Source organism: Moschus berezovskii, chromosome 15 (assembly GCF_049115385.1).
Source record: "Moschus berezovskii isolate FMDL1 chromosome 15, NW_MosBer_1.0, whole genome shotgun sequence".
NCBI lineage: Eukaryota > Metazoa > Chordata > Mammalia > Artiodactyla > Moschidae > Moschus > Moschus berezovskii.
In genome coordinates, this window is record NC_142474.1 from 60,686,462 (window position 1) to 60,704,112 (window position 17,651).

At 42.3% G+C, this 17,651-nt stretch overlaps 1 protein-coding gene across 1 annotated transcript in view; it reads left to right on the top strand.

The window, feature by feature from the left end:
• Nucleotides 1–17,651, top strand: part of C15H10orf67 (chromosome 15 C10orf67 homolog) — a 108,714-nt gene that overhangs the window by 19,116 nt on the left and 71,947 nt on the right. Inside the window, exons 3-4 of the mRNA XM_088843666.1 lie at nucleotides 1,133–1,276; nucleotides 4,694–4,768. Coding sequence (XP_088699792.1) covers nucleotides 1,133–1,276; nucleotides 4,694–4,768 — 219 coding nt within the window. The remainder of the gene's footprint in view (nucleotides 1–1,132; nucleotides 1,277–4,693; nucleotides 4,769–17,651) is intronic.

The window sequence follows — 17,651 nt, forward strand, 5'->3', positions numbered from 1 at the left end:
TTAAAAATAAAATAAGTAAATAAAAAATAAAATTTTATTGAAGTATAGTTGATTTACCATGTTGTGTTTCTTTCTTCTATACAGCAAAGCCTTGGTGCTTTTTTTGATTGTAAAGAAACAGAACATTTCATAGACATCAGATATTAAGAGTTATTATTAAAAGTCCTAACCAATAAAACAATGACATAGGGCGGTATACTACTGTAAATAGTATTTTGCTTCTGTTTTTTCACTTAGTAACATAACTTGGAAATCAGTTATATACATTGGTGCATAAAGAGCTTCTTCATCAATTTTACAAGTACATCATACCACAAACTGGCATCATTTATTTAGCTATCCCCTCCTGATGGACATTTTGGTCATTTCAGATCTCTTATCATGATGAATAATTCTGTACATACTCACATGCCAGTAAATCTGGGGTGTAAATTTTTAAAAGTGAAACGTCTGAGTCAGAGGATGCATGCATTAGTCATTTTGGAGGATGTTGCCAAATTGCCCTGCATAGAAATTGTACCAATTACACTCCCACTTTGGAGGGTGTCTCTTTTCCCACACACTTCCCAATGTATTGTCTTTTTTTTTTTTTTTACTGCGTTCTGTGGCATGGGGGTTCTTATTTCCCAGACCAGGGATAGAACCAGTGGCCCCTGCAGTGGAAGTGCGGTCTTAACCACTGGACTGCCAGGGAAGTCCCAAGGGATAACTTATTCTCCCTTGGTGGCTCAGATGGTAAAGAATCTGCCTGCAATGTAGGAGACATGGGTTTTTCGATCCCTGGGTCGGGAAGATTCCCCTGGAGAAGAGAATGGCAACCCACTCCAGTATTCTTGCCTGGAGAATTCCATGGACAGAGGAGCCTGGCAGGTTACAGTCCATAGGGGTGCAAAGAGTCGGATGTAACTATGGGAGGAAACTGCTGGGAGCCTCCTCTACCTTCCTCCATCAGCATCTGTTAGTTCTGCAGATTAACTGGAGTTCACCAATGTACAGGACTCTGGAGATGTAATCTTAGATTCAGGACACACCCCTGACCAGGTGCCCAAGTTATCTGCCCAGAACCAGGTGTTGGAATCTTTACACAGAGTGCTCTTAAGCTCTATAATGACCTATGTTTTTCCACTTTTAGATTACTAAATCCCTTCAGGTGGATTTTGGGTTCCTCAAGCAATTGATTCAACTGAAGTTTGAGGACCGTCTTAAAGAGGAATCTTACAGACTCTTCAACTCTCTACATGACAGGATCATGACTATTGAAAAACGTTACCAACAGGTAGAAGTTCTCTCATTTCCTCTGTTTTAAAAGTAATTAATTTTGTGAATTAATTTTGTGCTTAGTTGTGTAGGCACTACAGTTTTTAGCTTGGCAACTTATGAGGGTAATTTAATTTGCATACGTTGTCTCTAATGATAGTTACAGGGCTTCCCTAGTGGCTCAGATGGTTAAGAATCCTCCTGCAATGTGGGAGACCTGGGTTCGATCCTTGGGTTGGGAAGATCCCCTGGAGAAGGAAATGGCAACCCACTGCAGTATTCTTGCCTGGAGAATCCCCATGGACAGAGGAGCCTGGTGGGCTACAGCGCATGGGGTCACAAAGAGTCGGACACGACTGAGTGACTAAGCACAGCACATGATAGTTACATAAAGCTGTGTGGCACCTATAACTTTACTATGTACAGGAACGTTTGTGTGTAGTCTGTGTACAAACTCATTTAAGCCTCACAACTAACCCGATGAAGTACATACAATTATTATACAGATGAGATCTGTATTATACAGATACAGATGAGGAAACCAAGGCACAGAAAAGTTAATTCACCTGCTCAGTGTCACTGGTTAAGAAACCACCGGCATTTGGGTTCTAGGTCAGACAGTTTCATGCTTGAGTTCCAGCCTTTAACTATAATTTTATATGATCTTATTTGTGCTTTAATGGCTCTGTAGAAGCCAAAGACATGAAAACTCTGCTGTTCTGAGGAATTCCCGCAAATCTTTGATCATGTTAGCATATTTATCTGTCATTAAAAATGGGTATTAGTGTTGCTTTTCTGCTATAAAACAAAATACCCACGTGTTGTTGGCCCCACCATTTTTTTAAAAGTATTTTTAAAAATATGGATCATTTTTAAAGTGAATTTGTTACAATATTGCCTCTGTTTCTTGGGGGTGAGGGGGTTGGTCCCAAGGCATATGGGATCTTAGCTCTCTGACCAGGGATCAAACGCGCACCCCTTACATTTAAGGTGAAGCCTTAACCACTGGACCGCCAGGGAAGTCTCCTTTAATGCATTTCCTCTTTAAGTCCCCCAACAATCCTCAAGTGGAAATCCTGTTATCCCTACCTTACAGATAAGGAAACTTGCTTAAAATTTAAGCTTGCTTAAAGTCAGGCAGGTTAAATCCTTGCTTAAAGTCAGAAAGATGGTAAGCTGCACAGTGACATTGAAATCCAGTTCTGTCTGATTCTGAAGCCCACTGATTGTTTACACTCCATGCTGGAAGCAAAACTGATAACAGAATCAACAGTATTTTTTAAAGATTTTCTATCTTTCATTTTTATGCATAACAGGATTAAATAATTTGATTAATCATAAAATCTATTTCTGCTTTATTAACTATGCCAAAGCCTTTGACTGTGTGGATCACAATAAACTGTGGAAAATTCTGAAAGAGATGGGAATACCAGACCATCTGCCTCTTGAGAAACCTATATACAGGTCAAGAAGCAACAGTGAGAACTGGACATGGAACAACAGACTGGTTCCAAATAGGAAAAGGAGTATGTCAAGGCTGTATATTGTCACCCTGCTTATTTAACTTCTATGCAGAGTACATCATGAGGAACGCTGGGCTGGAAGAAGCACAAGCTGGAATCAAGATTGCCGGGAGAAATATCAATAACCTCAGATATGCAGATGACACCACCCTTATGGCAGAAAGTGAAGAGGAACTCAAAAGCCTCTTGATGAAAGTGAAAGAGGAAAGTGAAAAGGTTGGCTTGAAGCTCAACATTCAGAAAACAAAGATCATGGCATCTGGTCCCATCACTTCATGGCAAATAGATGGGGAAACAGTCTCAGACTTTATTTTTCTGGGCTCCAAAATCACTGTGGATGGTGACCGCAGCCATGAAATTAAAAGACGCTTACTCCTTGGAAGGAAAGTTATGACCAACCTAGAGAGCATATTAAAAAGCAGAGACATTACTTTACCAGCAAAGGTCCATCTAGTCAAGGCTATGGTTTTTCCAGTAGTCATGTATGGATGTGAGAGTTGGACTGTGAAGAAAGCTGATCGCCAAAGAATTGATGCTTTTGAACTGTGGTGCTGGAGAAGACTCTTGAGAGTCCCTTGGACTGCAAGGAGATCCAACCAGTCCATTCTAAAGGAGATCAGTCCTGGGTGTTCATTGGAAGGACTGATGCTAAAGCTGAAACTGCAATACTTTGGCCACCTCATGCGACGAGTTGACTCACTGGAAAAGACTCTAATGCTGGGAGGGGTTGGGGGTGGGAGGAGACGGGGACGACAGAGAATGAGATGGCTGGATGGCATCACTGACTCAATGGACATGAGTTAGAGTGAACTCCGGGAGTTGGTGATGGACAGCGGGGCCTGACGTGCTGTGATTCATGGGGTCACAAAGAGTTGGACACGACTGAGCGACTGAACTGAACTGAATCAGAAAATGACTCTAGTTTGTGGATTAGTGGCCCTAGATTTCTTTTCATGAGCATGAGTCATCGAAAAACGACCAGGACCAGAAGAGGATATGGATTCCAAATGTACTTCACTATTTTATTTATTTTCTAATTAAATTTTTATTGGAGTATAGTTGCTTAACAATGCTGTGTTAGTTTCTGCTGTGCAGCAAAGTGAGTCAGTTATACACACACACACACATATATCCCCCTTTTCAGATTTCCTTTCCATTTAGGTCAACACAGAACTTTAAGTAGAGTTGCCTGTGCTATACGTTAGGTTCTCATTAGTTATCTATTTTAGACAGAGTAGTTTTCACTTTCACGCATTGGAGAAGGAAATGGCAACCCACTCCAGTGTTCTTGCCTGGAGAATCCCAAGAATGGGACAGCCTGGTGGGCTGCCGTCTATGGGGTCGCACAGAGTCGGACATGACTGAAGCGACTTAGCAGCAGCAGCAGCAGCAATGTATACATGGGGGCTTCTCAGGTGGCTCAGTAGTAAAGAATCTGCCTGCCAATTCAGGAGATGCAGGAAGATGCGGATTGCATGCCTGGGTCAGAAAGATTCCCCTGCAGTAGAAAATGGCAACCCACTCCAGTCTTCTTGCCTAGAGAATCCCATGGACAGAGGAGCCTGGCAGGCTGTAGTCCATGGGGTCTCAAAAGAGTCAGGAAAGACTTAGCAACTAAACAACTACAACAACTAAGACACTAAAAATCTGTGAAGATGAGAGAATATGTTCGCATTAACTGTTCATTTTATCCACACACACTCTCTATTGCTTTGGTTAAGTGTAAGAGAAAATGGAATGTGTTGTTTTAGGTGGAAGCGTAAGGGAGATGATTTTATAGTGAAGTTTCAAGAGAACGTGATGATTTGAATGGTGGATACTTAGTCCCCCACCCCCACCCCCCGCCCCTTGTAGGTGTGATAATTATTATATTTGGAATTGTGGTACTCTTTGTATTTATTTTTCATTTGCAGAATGGAGACAGCTTACGAAAATGCTACAATCAGCAGCTGGCCGATGCCATAGGTACCATCAAAGGAATGTACCAGGTGAGTTTTGAGTGCTGTCAGGGGCGAGAACAACTTGATATCCTGGGAGTGCCCAGTATGGGGCTCATCATGAATTGCCAGTCAGCATTTTTTAGCTTTCAAGATCTGAGTCCTTGATCTTGAGGTCACCAAAAAGGGACCAGGTCCTCAACTGTTCATGCTCACTTTAAATGACCACTTGATGGTGACAGACGTTTCCAGAGACTGGAAACTTCCAGTCTGGTATCTAGCACACCTGGGCAAGTGATGCAGTTTGCTTGGTGAGCGTGCAGTTCGACAGAAGGAGGTCAGGGAGTCTCAAGAGAAAGTTCATCAGGTCTGTAGTAAATCCCAGGGAGCAGTCTCGGATCCTCAGTGGAGTAACTTCTCTAATGACGGGGACACGTCTATCTGTCAGAAACTGAGCATCCCTCTCCTACATGATAGGGAAATTCATCATTTCCCATTATTATATTTTCATCTTAGTGAGGATCTGGAGATTCTTTTAGTCTTTGTAACTATCATGTTGTCTTTCATTGCGGTATGTTTCCATAAAGAAACATTGTTATTTATTTATTTGGCTGCATCCTGTCTTATTGCAACATGCAGGATCTTTTTGTTGCACACAGATTCTCTAATTTGGGACTTCAAAGGGGAGGAAGTGGGGACTTCCCAAGTGACACAGTAGATAGGAATCTGCCTGCCAATGCAGGGAACACAGGTTCCCTGGATCGGGAAGATCCCACATGCCACGGAGCAAGTAAACCCCTGAGCCACTGAAGCCCCTGTGCTCTGTAGCTGCACACTGCAGCTACTAAGCCTACGTGCTGATGTACTGAAGCCTGAGTGCCCTGGAGCCTGTGCTCTGCAACAAGACAACCACTACAATAAGAAACCTGAGCGTTGCAGCAAAGAGTAGTCCCGCTTGCCACAACCAGAGAAAGCCCAAGAACAGTACTTAAGACCCAGTGCAACCAAAAATAAATAATTTTTTATAAAGGGGGTTGGGGGAGGAAGGAAATGAAGATGGAAAGCAAATGTTTGGTAAACAAATGTTTGCTGGGCCTACCGAGTCAATGAGACACAGAGAGGACCCTGATCTCTAGGCCCTGCCAAGTTTCCCCCACCACACGTTGTCTATATTTTTTACAAAATATGGAAACAGGCCCTTTATGTAAATTCCTTAGGCAGCTAAAGGGAAAATAACAAGAAAAACTTTCTGAGTTTTCTGTTTCTTAAAAATAATTATCCCAATTAGCCCTCATGTCAAAGGGACACATTTTGGGGAAGGCAAATTCTGGTCTGCTACGATTTTCTCCTACCATTTCTTCATTTAGTCATTCATCTCTGCCAGCTGCACTGTTGGAGCACCTAGTAAAGTATTAAATACACCTGTGTCTCTTTTGCTGTCTCGTATACAGGGTTATCATTACCATCTTTCTAAATTCCATATATATGCGTTACTATATTGTATTGGTGTTTTTCTTTCTGGCTTACTTCACTCTGTATGATAGGCTCCATTTTCATCCACTTCATTAGAACAGATTCAAATGTATCCTTTTTAATTCCTGAGTAATACTCCATTGTGTATATGTACCACAGCTTTCTTATCCATTCGTCTGCAGATGGACATCTAGGTTGCTTCCATGTCCTGGCTATTATAAAGAGTGCTGCGATGAATATTGGAGTACATGTGTCTCTTTCAATTCTGGTTTCCTCGGTGTGTATGCCCTGGAATGGGATTGCTGGGTCGTATGGCAGTTCTATTTCCAGTTTTTTAAGGAATCTCCACACTGTTCTCCATAGTGGCTGTACTAGTTTGCATTCCCACAAACAGTGTAAGAGGCATAGAACAGTCTTTTGGACTCTGTGGGAGAGGGCGAGGGTGGGATGATTTGGGAGAATGGCATTGAAACATGTATATTATCATACATATATGAATCGCTAGTCCAGGTTCAATGCATGATACAGGATGCTCGGGGCTGGTGCACTGGGATGACCCAGAGGGATGATATGGTGAGGGAGGTGGGAGGGGGGGTTCAAGATGCGGAACACATGTACACCCGGGGTGGATTCATGTCAATGTATGGCAAAACCAATATAATATTATAAAGTAATTAGCCTCCAATTAAAATAAATAATTTCTTTTAAAAAAAGAGAGGACAGCAAAAATAAATAAATAAATAAAATGTTAAATAAAAGGGATGACAGCAAGCATCCTTCTTTTCTTTTTTTACATCCTTATTTTCTATCTAATCTTACAGGGAGTGAATACAGTATTTCAGCATTACACACAGCACTTGCTATAGGAGCTTTCAGGCTATTTCTTTTGCTATACGACTTGAAAAAAAATTACAAATGCATTTTAATTTTGTAAAATGTGGGGTTTTATGAATTTATTGAATCTAATCTATCTAAAAATCTATTTTTTTCCTTAATCTCTTGGTCTGGTAAAATTAATTACTTAATTTTTATTTGAATGTTAAGTCAACCTTTCTTTGTATAAGCCAAACTTGATCATAATGTCCTTTTGTTTGTCTCTCAAATTTGTTTCTGAACTTAGTGTGTTTATATTTTGCTTAGGATATTTTAACTCTGTGTTCATCAGTGTGGTAAGCTGTACTTTTCTTTTTTTATGCTGTTCTTATTGGATTTGGGTATCAGGATTATGGTAGCTTCACAAAATGAGTTGCAGGATATTATTATCTGCATCCCTGGCAGCATCTGTGTAAAATTAGAACTATTTCTTCCTTCAATATTTTAAACTGCCAGGAAAGCCACCTGGGCCTAGAGGCGTTGATTGATGGATATACTGACATATTTTGAAGTCCCCTTTCAATTTCCTTAACTGATTATGAGACAATTTGGGTTCTGTATTCTTTTCGAGTCAGATACAGTGAAGTATTATTTGTCTAGGGCATTTGTCTTTCCTTTACACTTAAAACTTTGTTGGAATAAAGTCTTAATATTATCTTACTGCTCTCAAATATTTGAATCCCACTAACCCTACCGGAGAAGGCAATGGCAACCCACTCCAGTACTCTTGCCTGGAAAATCCCATGGACAGAGGAGCCTGGTGGGCTACCGTCTATGGGGTTGCACAGAGTCGGTCACGACTGAAGTGACTTAGCAGCAGCAGCAGCAGCAGCAACCCTACCGCCTGTTTTCATTAGTATCACTGTGTTGTCTGTTTTCATTGAGGTTTTTTGGAGGGGAGGGCACCGCTCTGGTCTCCGTTGTAATGCTCAGGCTCTTCCCTTGTGACTTGCAGGCGCTCTAGTTGCCCTGTGGCAGATGGAATCTTAGTTCGCCACCCAAGCATTGAACCCTGGTCTGCTGTGTTAGAAGGCGGATTCTTTACTACTGGACCGCCAGAGAAGTTCCTTGATTAAGTTTTAAAATATCACTTACTATGTTTTTTATGAAACGAGGTCCTATGTTTGGCTTGTCTGGTTACTTTTTAATGGTTCTTGCTCTACCTTAACTCATCCTGTTATTTCTATACATATATTTCAATGTATTTGATCGATATTCCACGTCTTTCATCTTTGAGGGTCTGATAAGTACTGGCTGTGGCTCATGATATGTCCTTTACTTTTGGGTTTCGTGGTGTTTGATTGCAAACTCATATTCCTATGGAAACTCTTTGAGGCCTGGAATAGAGGTGAGTCTCTACAGAGAAGATTTCTGTTTGCTTCTGTGAGACTGCTGTGTCTGTGACCACCTTAACCTAATTTTCAACTTGAGGCATTTTAGACCACCCAGATGTACGAATGTGGGCCATCTCAACTTATAGAAGTCAGAAGACATTTTCTTCCCTCCTCCATACTTTGAGCCAAGTTTCCAGATAGGAGGCAATTTCACTTTCACTCGGGTGGGAGGAGGTAGAGGGTTCAAGGTGGTTACTTCTAATTCGTTCTCACACTGAAGAGATCGCCCTTTGGTGTCTCAGCCTTCTTGAGGTGGTCTCCTATTATTGAGAATCACCATTTTGAGGGGACCTTTGTGATGCCTTTTCTCTGTGCCCTCTAAAGACACGTAAACCAAAGTTTAAATGTTTCCTTGGTATAGCAATGCCCTGGAGTCCAGGCCACCTTCAGTGTTCCACATACTTCTCTGGATGCCTGCATTCACTTAATTTTGGCCTAACTATTCCTTACTTTGTCAGTTCATAGAAGCATTTTACATAGCATATCCAGATTTTCTGTTTACAAAGTAAAAGTCAGAATAACATGTTTTTTTAAACATGATTCTTTTTTTTTTCTTCTTTTTAATTTTATTTATTTTTGGCTGTGCTAGGTCTTATACACTTGGGCTTTCTCTAGTTGCAGGGGACTACTTTCTACTTCAGGTATGCGAGCTTCTCATCGTGGTGGCTTCTCTTGTTCCAGAGCATGGGCTCTAGGGTGCTCAGGTTCAGTGGTTGTGGTGTGCAGGCTTAGTAGTTTTGGCACACCAGCTTAGTTGCCCCTTTACATGTGGAATCTTCCCAGATGAGGGATGGAACCCGGGCCCCCTACATTGGCAGGTGGATTCCTATTCACGGCACCAATGAAGTCCTGATTTTTTTTGAAACAGCTTTTTTTTTTCCAGATTATTTACTTGTTTATATTTATTAAAGTATAGCTGCTTTACAGTGTTGTGTTAGGGTCTGGTATACAGAAAAGTGATTCAGTTATATATACATGTATATATGCGTGCATGCTCAGTCACCAAGTCATGTAGGACTCTTTGTGACCCCATGGACTATAGCCCACCAGGGTCCTCTGTCCATGGGATTTCCCAGGCAAGAATACTGGAGTAGGTTGCCATTTCCTTCTCCAGAAACATGCTTTTATAAGTCTTTGTGTCTTTAACAATTTCTGGGTCACTAATAAACTTTTAGTGTGTATCAAATGCTCAAAAAATATATGGCAGAATAAGTGACTATTACTTTTTTCTATATACTTTTTGTATGTCTAGGAGTAGAAAGCCCTGAAAGGATTAGATGCTTTATATGCATCAGTGTTTCATGAACATGTGCTGGTTAAATATGCTTAGTCAACAGTGTATTAATTGTGGTTCGTTGGTTTATCTAATTAAATAATTATTTTAAAGATATGAAAGTGATTCTTTGAATCTTTGCTTTGGCTTGTTGGCATCACTTTGATCCATGACCTCAGACAGCTTTCCAAATCCTGGCCACCCAGTTTGTTAAGGCTTAGTCATAAGAAAGAACAGAAGAGTTGAAAAAACAGCCTGGGTACACAAACTTTTGGTTAAGAGGGAACGTTTGTTAATGTAAATGACTCTCTGCTGCCCTCTGGAGACCAGTTCAGGATACAGGTCCAAGTGCTTTTTCAGCTATGGAACAAGGTTTTAAATCTATTTAACTATTAAAACAAGTTCTTGTGTACTATTATAGTATCTTATTTTCAGATAAAAGAAAATGTTTTGTTAAAACTCGCACTTTATTTAGCTTCTTTTGGTCCTGGAAACGTATCAGCTCTGATTCAGATAGGAAAACACTTTACTCTAGGTTGCTCAGACACTGAGGGATTTAGAAGCAAATAAGCAGCAGCAGCAGCAGCAAAACCCTTTAGAGAGACTGGAGGAATAAAAGTTTGGGAGACTGCCACTAGCTTTCAAATCAATAAGCAATTTTTCCAACATCACTTATTGAATATCTCTGCTTTTTCTATTGATTTATGTTTTCCTCATGTGAAATGATAAACTGAGGCATATTAAATTTTTAAGAGTTTGAGCAAAAATAAGTAAGTTATGGGTTGTATACAGGGGGCTAAGGAATGAAGTCACTATTTCCTTACTGGGTATTTTTTCTTCTGGAGGAAAATTCGGGCTAGATAGAGAGCCTTAGGGAACTGAGTGTTGAGGGGACTTTGGAGAAGAGGGAGCTGGAGGGATGTTTACACTGAGAAAGGACACAGAGGAGTAGAGGGAGCCCTGCATAACTTATACATATATCGTTCTGCACAGACCTGATCTCTTTGAATCTGACATAGTTGGGGCTCCAGTTCTTTGTCTTAGGCAGCACTGGTGACAGAGCATTATTTATAGAACTGTAATTAGCAATGCTTGGGGAAACTTCCTCCTTTTCCCAGGGCAGATAATTAATGACAGTGAAAGCAGCTATCACTTAGTGACTTATTTACTATGGCCTAGGCACTCATGCGACGAGTTGACTCACTGGAAAAGACTCTGATGCTGGGAGGGATTGAGGGCGGGAGGAGACGGAGACGACAGAGAATGAGATGGCTGGATGGCATTACCAACTCGATGGACATGAGTTTGAGTGAACTCCGGGAGTTGGTGGTGGACAGGGAGGCCTGATGTGCTGTGATTCATGGGGTCGCAAAGAGTTGGACACGACTGAGCGACGAAACTGAACTGAACTGAACTGAGGCACTATGCAAAGTGCTTCATGTGCTTTTATATTTCTGCAAAAAGACAAAAAAGACTCATTGGCTCAAATGGATTGCAGAAAAATGTACATTTTAATACCTAAGTTTTTATCTCAGTGCCTTCCTTTTTGGTGGGACTGTAATCAGCATTCAGAAGGAAAGGTGGACAGAACTAACCCTCTTCTTCCATGTGTCCTCACTCGAATATGTGGATGCTGCTGCTGCTGCTGCTGCTAAGTCGCTTCAGTCGTGTCTGACTCTGTGCGACCCCATAGATGGCAGCCCACTAGGCTCACCCATCCCTGGGATTCTCCAGGCAAGAACACTGGAGTGGGTTGCCATTTCCTTCTCCAATGTGTGAAAGTGAAAAGTGAAGTCACTCAGTCGTGCCTGACTCTTAGTGACCCCATGGACTGCAGCCTACCAGGCTCCTCCCTCCATGGGATTTTCTAGGCAAGAGTACTGGAGTGGCTTGCCATTGCCTTCTCCGCGAATATGTGGATAAGACCCTAATATCTCGTGTCTTCTCCCCTCTGGCTAAGCCGCCATCTCCTGGAATGAAAATCATTATCAATTGACTTCAAATATTCTCCCACGATATCTTCCCCATCAAATAATCACATCTTTTTTGGTAACTTTGAAGAGATTGTTGCAAACAGCTCTTAGTTCATTTTTCAGGACCACAACGCTTCTATGGATAGCAAGTAGCAGGGACAGCATTTCAGGTTTGTCTTCTTCCATTATGGATGAAACTTCAAGGAAGAATTACCCAAATCCATTTCAAGGCTATTATGTTAAACATGAGTCTGTTAAAATGGCAAAATAGTAAAATTATAATTAAGTCTCTGAAGGCAGATAGTATGTATTCTTAAATAGAAGCCTTGCTGTGTTTTCATTGTCTTCCACCTTTGGAGGACTGCAGAAGTATAGAAGATCCCATTCTAATGAGAGCACTAACTTTAGATTCCAAATTTTGATGCAGCAAATACTATCCAGGTGTTAAATAATTTTTATTTCAGATTTAAAAAAAAAAATCCCTAATGCAATAAGATACCAACATTTTGGTGTTTGGAGGGGATTAAATTTTCTAGACTTTGATTTATGAAACCAAGGTGGGCTTCCGCCAAGGGCAGGGCGCATCCTCTTGGATCACCAGTAATGGAGCAATGGCCTGAATGAGGCTTTTGTTGAAAAGACAGCGAGAGAGAAAACTGCTTAGATGAAATGACAAGAAAATAAAGACTATAAAGAAAAGAATTGCAAAATAGGTCATCCCATACTCACTATGACACAAGCTGTACGAAGCATCTTCCCCCTTAACTCTGCCCTTTCTCCTGAGTGATCACCCCCTTGTGTCCTTGAGTGCGGGCAGCAGGATGTGGGTACCCTTGTGATTAGGGTGTCCTTCTACCTCCAGATGCTGGGAGAGCACCCTTCTTATGCGAGGTTGATTTTCTGCTTTCAGGAACACAGAAAGGAGGGTCAGAGTGTCCCTCTTGCATTGACCATTTCTTAAGTAACTTTAATTCAAAATAATCAATATGCCATGGAGGCACATTTTAGGGTGGGTTGCACTGGGCCCCCAACAAAGGATAATGAAATTTTGACAAGTGTAGGGAAAATGGGGAAAAGACAGGGAAGTGGCCCACTTGACATGATAGAGGCATTAATGTTCAGGGCACAGCCAGGGAACTGCCAGTCCTTTGGTATAAGAGGGCTGAGAAAGTAGTGAGAGCTGATATAGGAAAGGGAACCCATGGTTTTTTATTTTTTAAGTCTATTGAATTTGTGACACAATACTGCTTTTGTTTTGTGTTTCGGTTTTTTGACCGTGTGGTGTGTGGGATCTCAGCTCCCCGACCAGGGATCAAACCCACAGACCCTGCATTGGAAGGCAAAGTTTTAGCCACTGGACATCCAGGGAAGTCCATGGAACTTATATTTTATCTCGAAGACATCAAAGAATCATTATAGAATTCTAAGCAGCTTTTTTTTGTGAATTAATTTTTACTGGAGTATAGATGATTGAGAGTGTTGTGTTACTTTCTGCTGTACAGCAAAGTGAATCTGTTATATTGTACATATACATATATCCACTCCTTTTTGGATTCTTTCCTCATATAGGCCATTACAGAGTATTGAGTAGAGTTCCCTGTGCTATACAGTAGATTCTTACTAGTTATCTATTTTATATATATTATATATTTTATGTATATAAATGTGTGTGTGTGTATATGTCAACCCCAATCTCCCTGTTTATTCCTCCCCTCTGTTCTACAAGCAGCTTTCATGACCTGCTTTATATTTGCAAACCTGAGAGATAAGTGTTACTGGAGTATTTATGGGACTTGATAAATAATATTTGTCCTCCCCACTCAGGTTCTGGACCTGGTAAAATAAAGTCAGGGAGCCAGCAGGCGAAGGTCATCTGCTTCACTAATAAAATAGAATACGCGGTACCGAAACCCAGAACCTGGCAGATTAACTCCCCTCACAGGCACTAGGGTGGTTTCTGTCTGCCAGGGCAGAGCATCGGCTCCCCAAAGAGAAAGGCAAGAGGCAGGAGACTGCCAAGATGTGACCATATTCCTTCTGCTCAGGTTTTAATCAGATAAATGGAGGCGTCACTCACATGGAAGGAAACAACGTTTCTTAGGTTTTTCTTCTTCTCTTAACACATTGAACTTCACCACTTAGCCTGTGACCAACTAGGCGTGTGTCTGAGCCTTGGGGGGTGGGGAGAGGAAAGCCCTGCTCCCACCTTCATGATGCAGACCCCCCAGTACCATCCCCCGCTCCTCTGGGCATCCTGAGACCACTGGTGCCCTGGAAGACTTAGCATTAGGTTAGAAGAGTGCCTCATTTACATTAAACTCCAAGGTCATTTTGCTCCCTATACTGAGAATTTACCTCTGGTCTGTTTCTCACCCCAGATTATGTCCAGCTGTGTTGACCAATATTATCTGTCAAGAGGTTGTGCCTGTGAGGTCAAATAACATCATAAAATTATTCTAATAATAAAAAACCAATAGTTATATCCCAGATTTGAATATGAACTCCTTACTTTCAGCTGCCAAAGGAAAAATATTAATTTTCTTGTAAGACCAAAAGAATGAAAGTCCAAAATAACATTTTCTTGCCATTGTGAATTAAAACACCAAAGACACACCCCTGCATCCTTCCCCGTCCCTGTTCCCTGCATCAGAGCCAAGTTCTCAGGGTGCATTGCAGTCAGGAGATGGGTGACATGAAGGGAGGATGGAGCGGATGTCAGCGCATCAAGCACCACAGGTGCCAGCTTTCTTACTGCCAGAGGAAGGGGCTGCACTATGGAAAGGAGACAAGCCATTATCAATGCTGTGGTGTTGGACTGGAGAGGAAGGTATTTGTGTGAATATATGTTATTTAGATGTAGATATTGTATTAGAAGAAATTGTATTAAGAGAGAACCAATAGGTTGTATGGAGAGAAAGAGATGGAGTTTTAAGAAATTGACTCCTGTGGTTGTAGAGGCTGGCAAATCTGAAATCTGAAAAGTAGACTGACAGGCTGGTGACCCAGGGAAGAACTGATGTTACTCTGAAGACACTCTGAGAATTCCGTCTTCCCGCTGGGAATCTCAGTCTTTCTCCCAAGGTCTTCAACTGATTGGATGAGGCCCACCCACAATATGGAGGGTAATCTGCTTTACTCAAAGTCTAATGATTTAAATGTTAATCTCATATAAAAAATACCCTCACAGCAATATCTAGGCTGGTGTTTGCCTAAATCTGTGGCAACCAGAAAAGGGACCCAGGCTCAACCCCTCTCCTCCCTTTTGGGCTGCAAGTCTAAGGGAGGCCAGAGCTGGGAAAGTTCAGATTTGATGTGTAAGAGTAGGCTGGATAGGGATTTGGGACTTTGAGGGGTTTTTTTTGGCTTGCCCTTCTTTCCTTTCTTCATTCCTTTCTTTCTTTTATTCAACATGGTTATTGCTATGTAAGAGTTTTTTTAAAAAAGCCATGGCACTTTCCTGAGAGTTCTTCTAAGAGGTTGAAACATGGGACAGGATATCAGATTTGAAGGGGTGGTGAAAAAAACAACAACTGCTTTCTGCTTACCTCCTCTTGAGCCCAGCTCATTCAGTACTCATAAAACATCAGAAGCATTCCTGGAGATGAAGAGAAATGAATCCAGTGTGTTTGGGCCTTACAGTTACTTTATGAAATGTCAAAAAGCGAAACTTCCTGTTCTTTTAAATAACTGTGCCCTCCCTCCCTTCACCTCACCGCCCCCCCCCGACCCTGAAGTCCAGAGGGGCTGAGCACGTCCTAAAGGCAGGCTGGCCCCAGTGATGCGAAGTGTGTACAGCATCAGAGCACAGTTTCTGGTGGGGTTTTTTAATTTATTTTTGTTTCTGGTTGCCCTGGGTCTTTGTTGCTGCTCAGACGTTAGTTTGGGCGACTCTCTGGTTGTGCTGCGCGAGCTTCTGATTGAGGTGGTTTCTCTTGTTGTGGAGCACGGGCTCCAGGGCACGCAGGCTTCAGTAGTTGTGGTTCACGGGCTTAGTTGCCCCTTGACACGTGGGATATTCCTGGATCAGAAATTGAACCCATGTGTCCTGCATTGGCAGGTGGACTCCCTACCACTGAACCACTGGGAAAGCCCAGCAGGCAGATTCTTTACCACTGACCCATAGGAAGCCCCCCCAGTGGGATTTTTTTTTTTTTGAATATGTATTTATTTGGCTGTGTCTGGTTTTTGTGTGGCCTGCAGAATCTTTCTTTGCAGCTCACTGGAGTCTTTAGCTGGGGTGCTCGTGGGCTCCATTCGCTTCTCCTGGACTGCAGGGCACATGGCTGCAGTAGGTGTAGCGTGCAGGCTCGATTGCCCCAAGGCCTTTGGAACCTTCGTTCCCCAACCAGGGATGGAACCCACATCTCCTACATTGCAAGGCAGATTCTTACCCCTGGACCACCAGGGAAGTCCCATGGTGGGATTTTAAATGAGCTGCCAGTGGTTTTTGTCATGTTATCAAGGAGACGACTCAGCCAGTTTATCACAAGCATCTTTGTTAGGGCTTCCCAGGTGGCACAGTGGTAAAGAACTCGCCTGCCAGTGCAAGAGACCCAAGAGACGTGGGTTTGATCCCTGGGTTGGGCAGATATCCTGGAGAGGGAAATAGCAACCCATTCCAGTATTCTTGCCTGGAAAATTCCATGGACAGAGGAGGAGCCTGGTGGGCTGTAGTACATGGGGTCTCAAAGAGTCGGACACGACTCAGCATGCACGCACACATGCTATAGGAAGCACTATAATCCACAGTCACATCACATGCCCTGGTGGCTCAGATGGTAAAGAATCTGCCTACAATGCGGTAGACCAGGGTTTGATCCGTGGGTTTGGGAGATTCCCTGGAGGAGGGCTTGGCAACCCATTCCAGTATTCTTGTCTGGAGAATCCCATGGACAGAGGAGCTATAGTCCATGGGTCACAAAGAGTGGGACACATCTGAAGCAACTGAGCGCACACACACACACTCACACGTGAATATGCCTGATGAACAGGCATATTGTTGCCCGATTGAGATGCAAAAATCCTCAACAAATTACCAGCAAGTCAAATTCAACATTTCCCATTTTACAGATGATAAAACAAACCCAGTGAACTTAAGAAACTTGTTCAAGGCAGCAAAGCTACTACTAAGTGGCAGATTCATCTGCAGACCCAAGCCAACCTATTCTAATGCCATTCAGGAGATTGACAAGTAAGAGCTTAACAGGCGGCCTAGAAATTCCAAATGTGTGGTCCCACAGGACTTCTGAGAAACTGCGTGTTGAGTATCAGCACTGATAAAATTCCCAGTCTGGTGAGGGAAGGAGAGAGAAGGCCAGCACAAGTCAGGGATGCTATTTTGTCCATGGTGCTAAGGGAGTTAGACTTAAGCCTGTGAGGACAAGGAGAACTGCATTTCAGAAAGATCAGTTCAGTCACAGGGTGCAGATTGGTTGGAGAGGACAAAAGAAGAGTCAGGGAAGTCCCTGTGCTATCCAGTAGATTCTCATTAGTTATCTGTTTTGTGCATGCATCACTAGTGTATATATGTCAATCCAATCTCCCAATTCATCTCAGTGCTCTGTGGTAACCTTAGTGAAAGTCACTCAGTCATGTCTGACTCTTTGCGACCCCATGGACTATACAGTGAGTGGGATTCTCCAGGCCAGAATACTGGAGTGGGTAGCCTTTCCCTTCTCCAGGGGATCTTCACAACCCAGGGACTGAACCCAGGTCTCCTGCATTGCAGGCGGATTTTTACCAGCTGAGCCACAAGGGAAGCCTGTGGTGACCTAAATGAGAAGGAAGTCCAAAAAAAAGAGGGGCTATATGTATTTGTATAGCTAATTCACGTTGCTGTACAGCAGAAACTAACACAACATTGTAAAGCAACTACACTCCAATAAAAATTAATTTTTAAAAATTATATAGGCATTTAAAAAAAAAAGAGGGAGGTGAGTTAAGAGCTA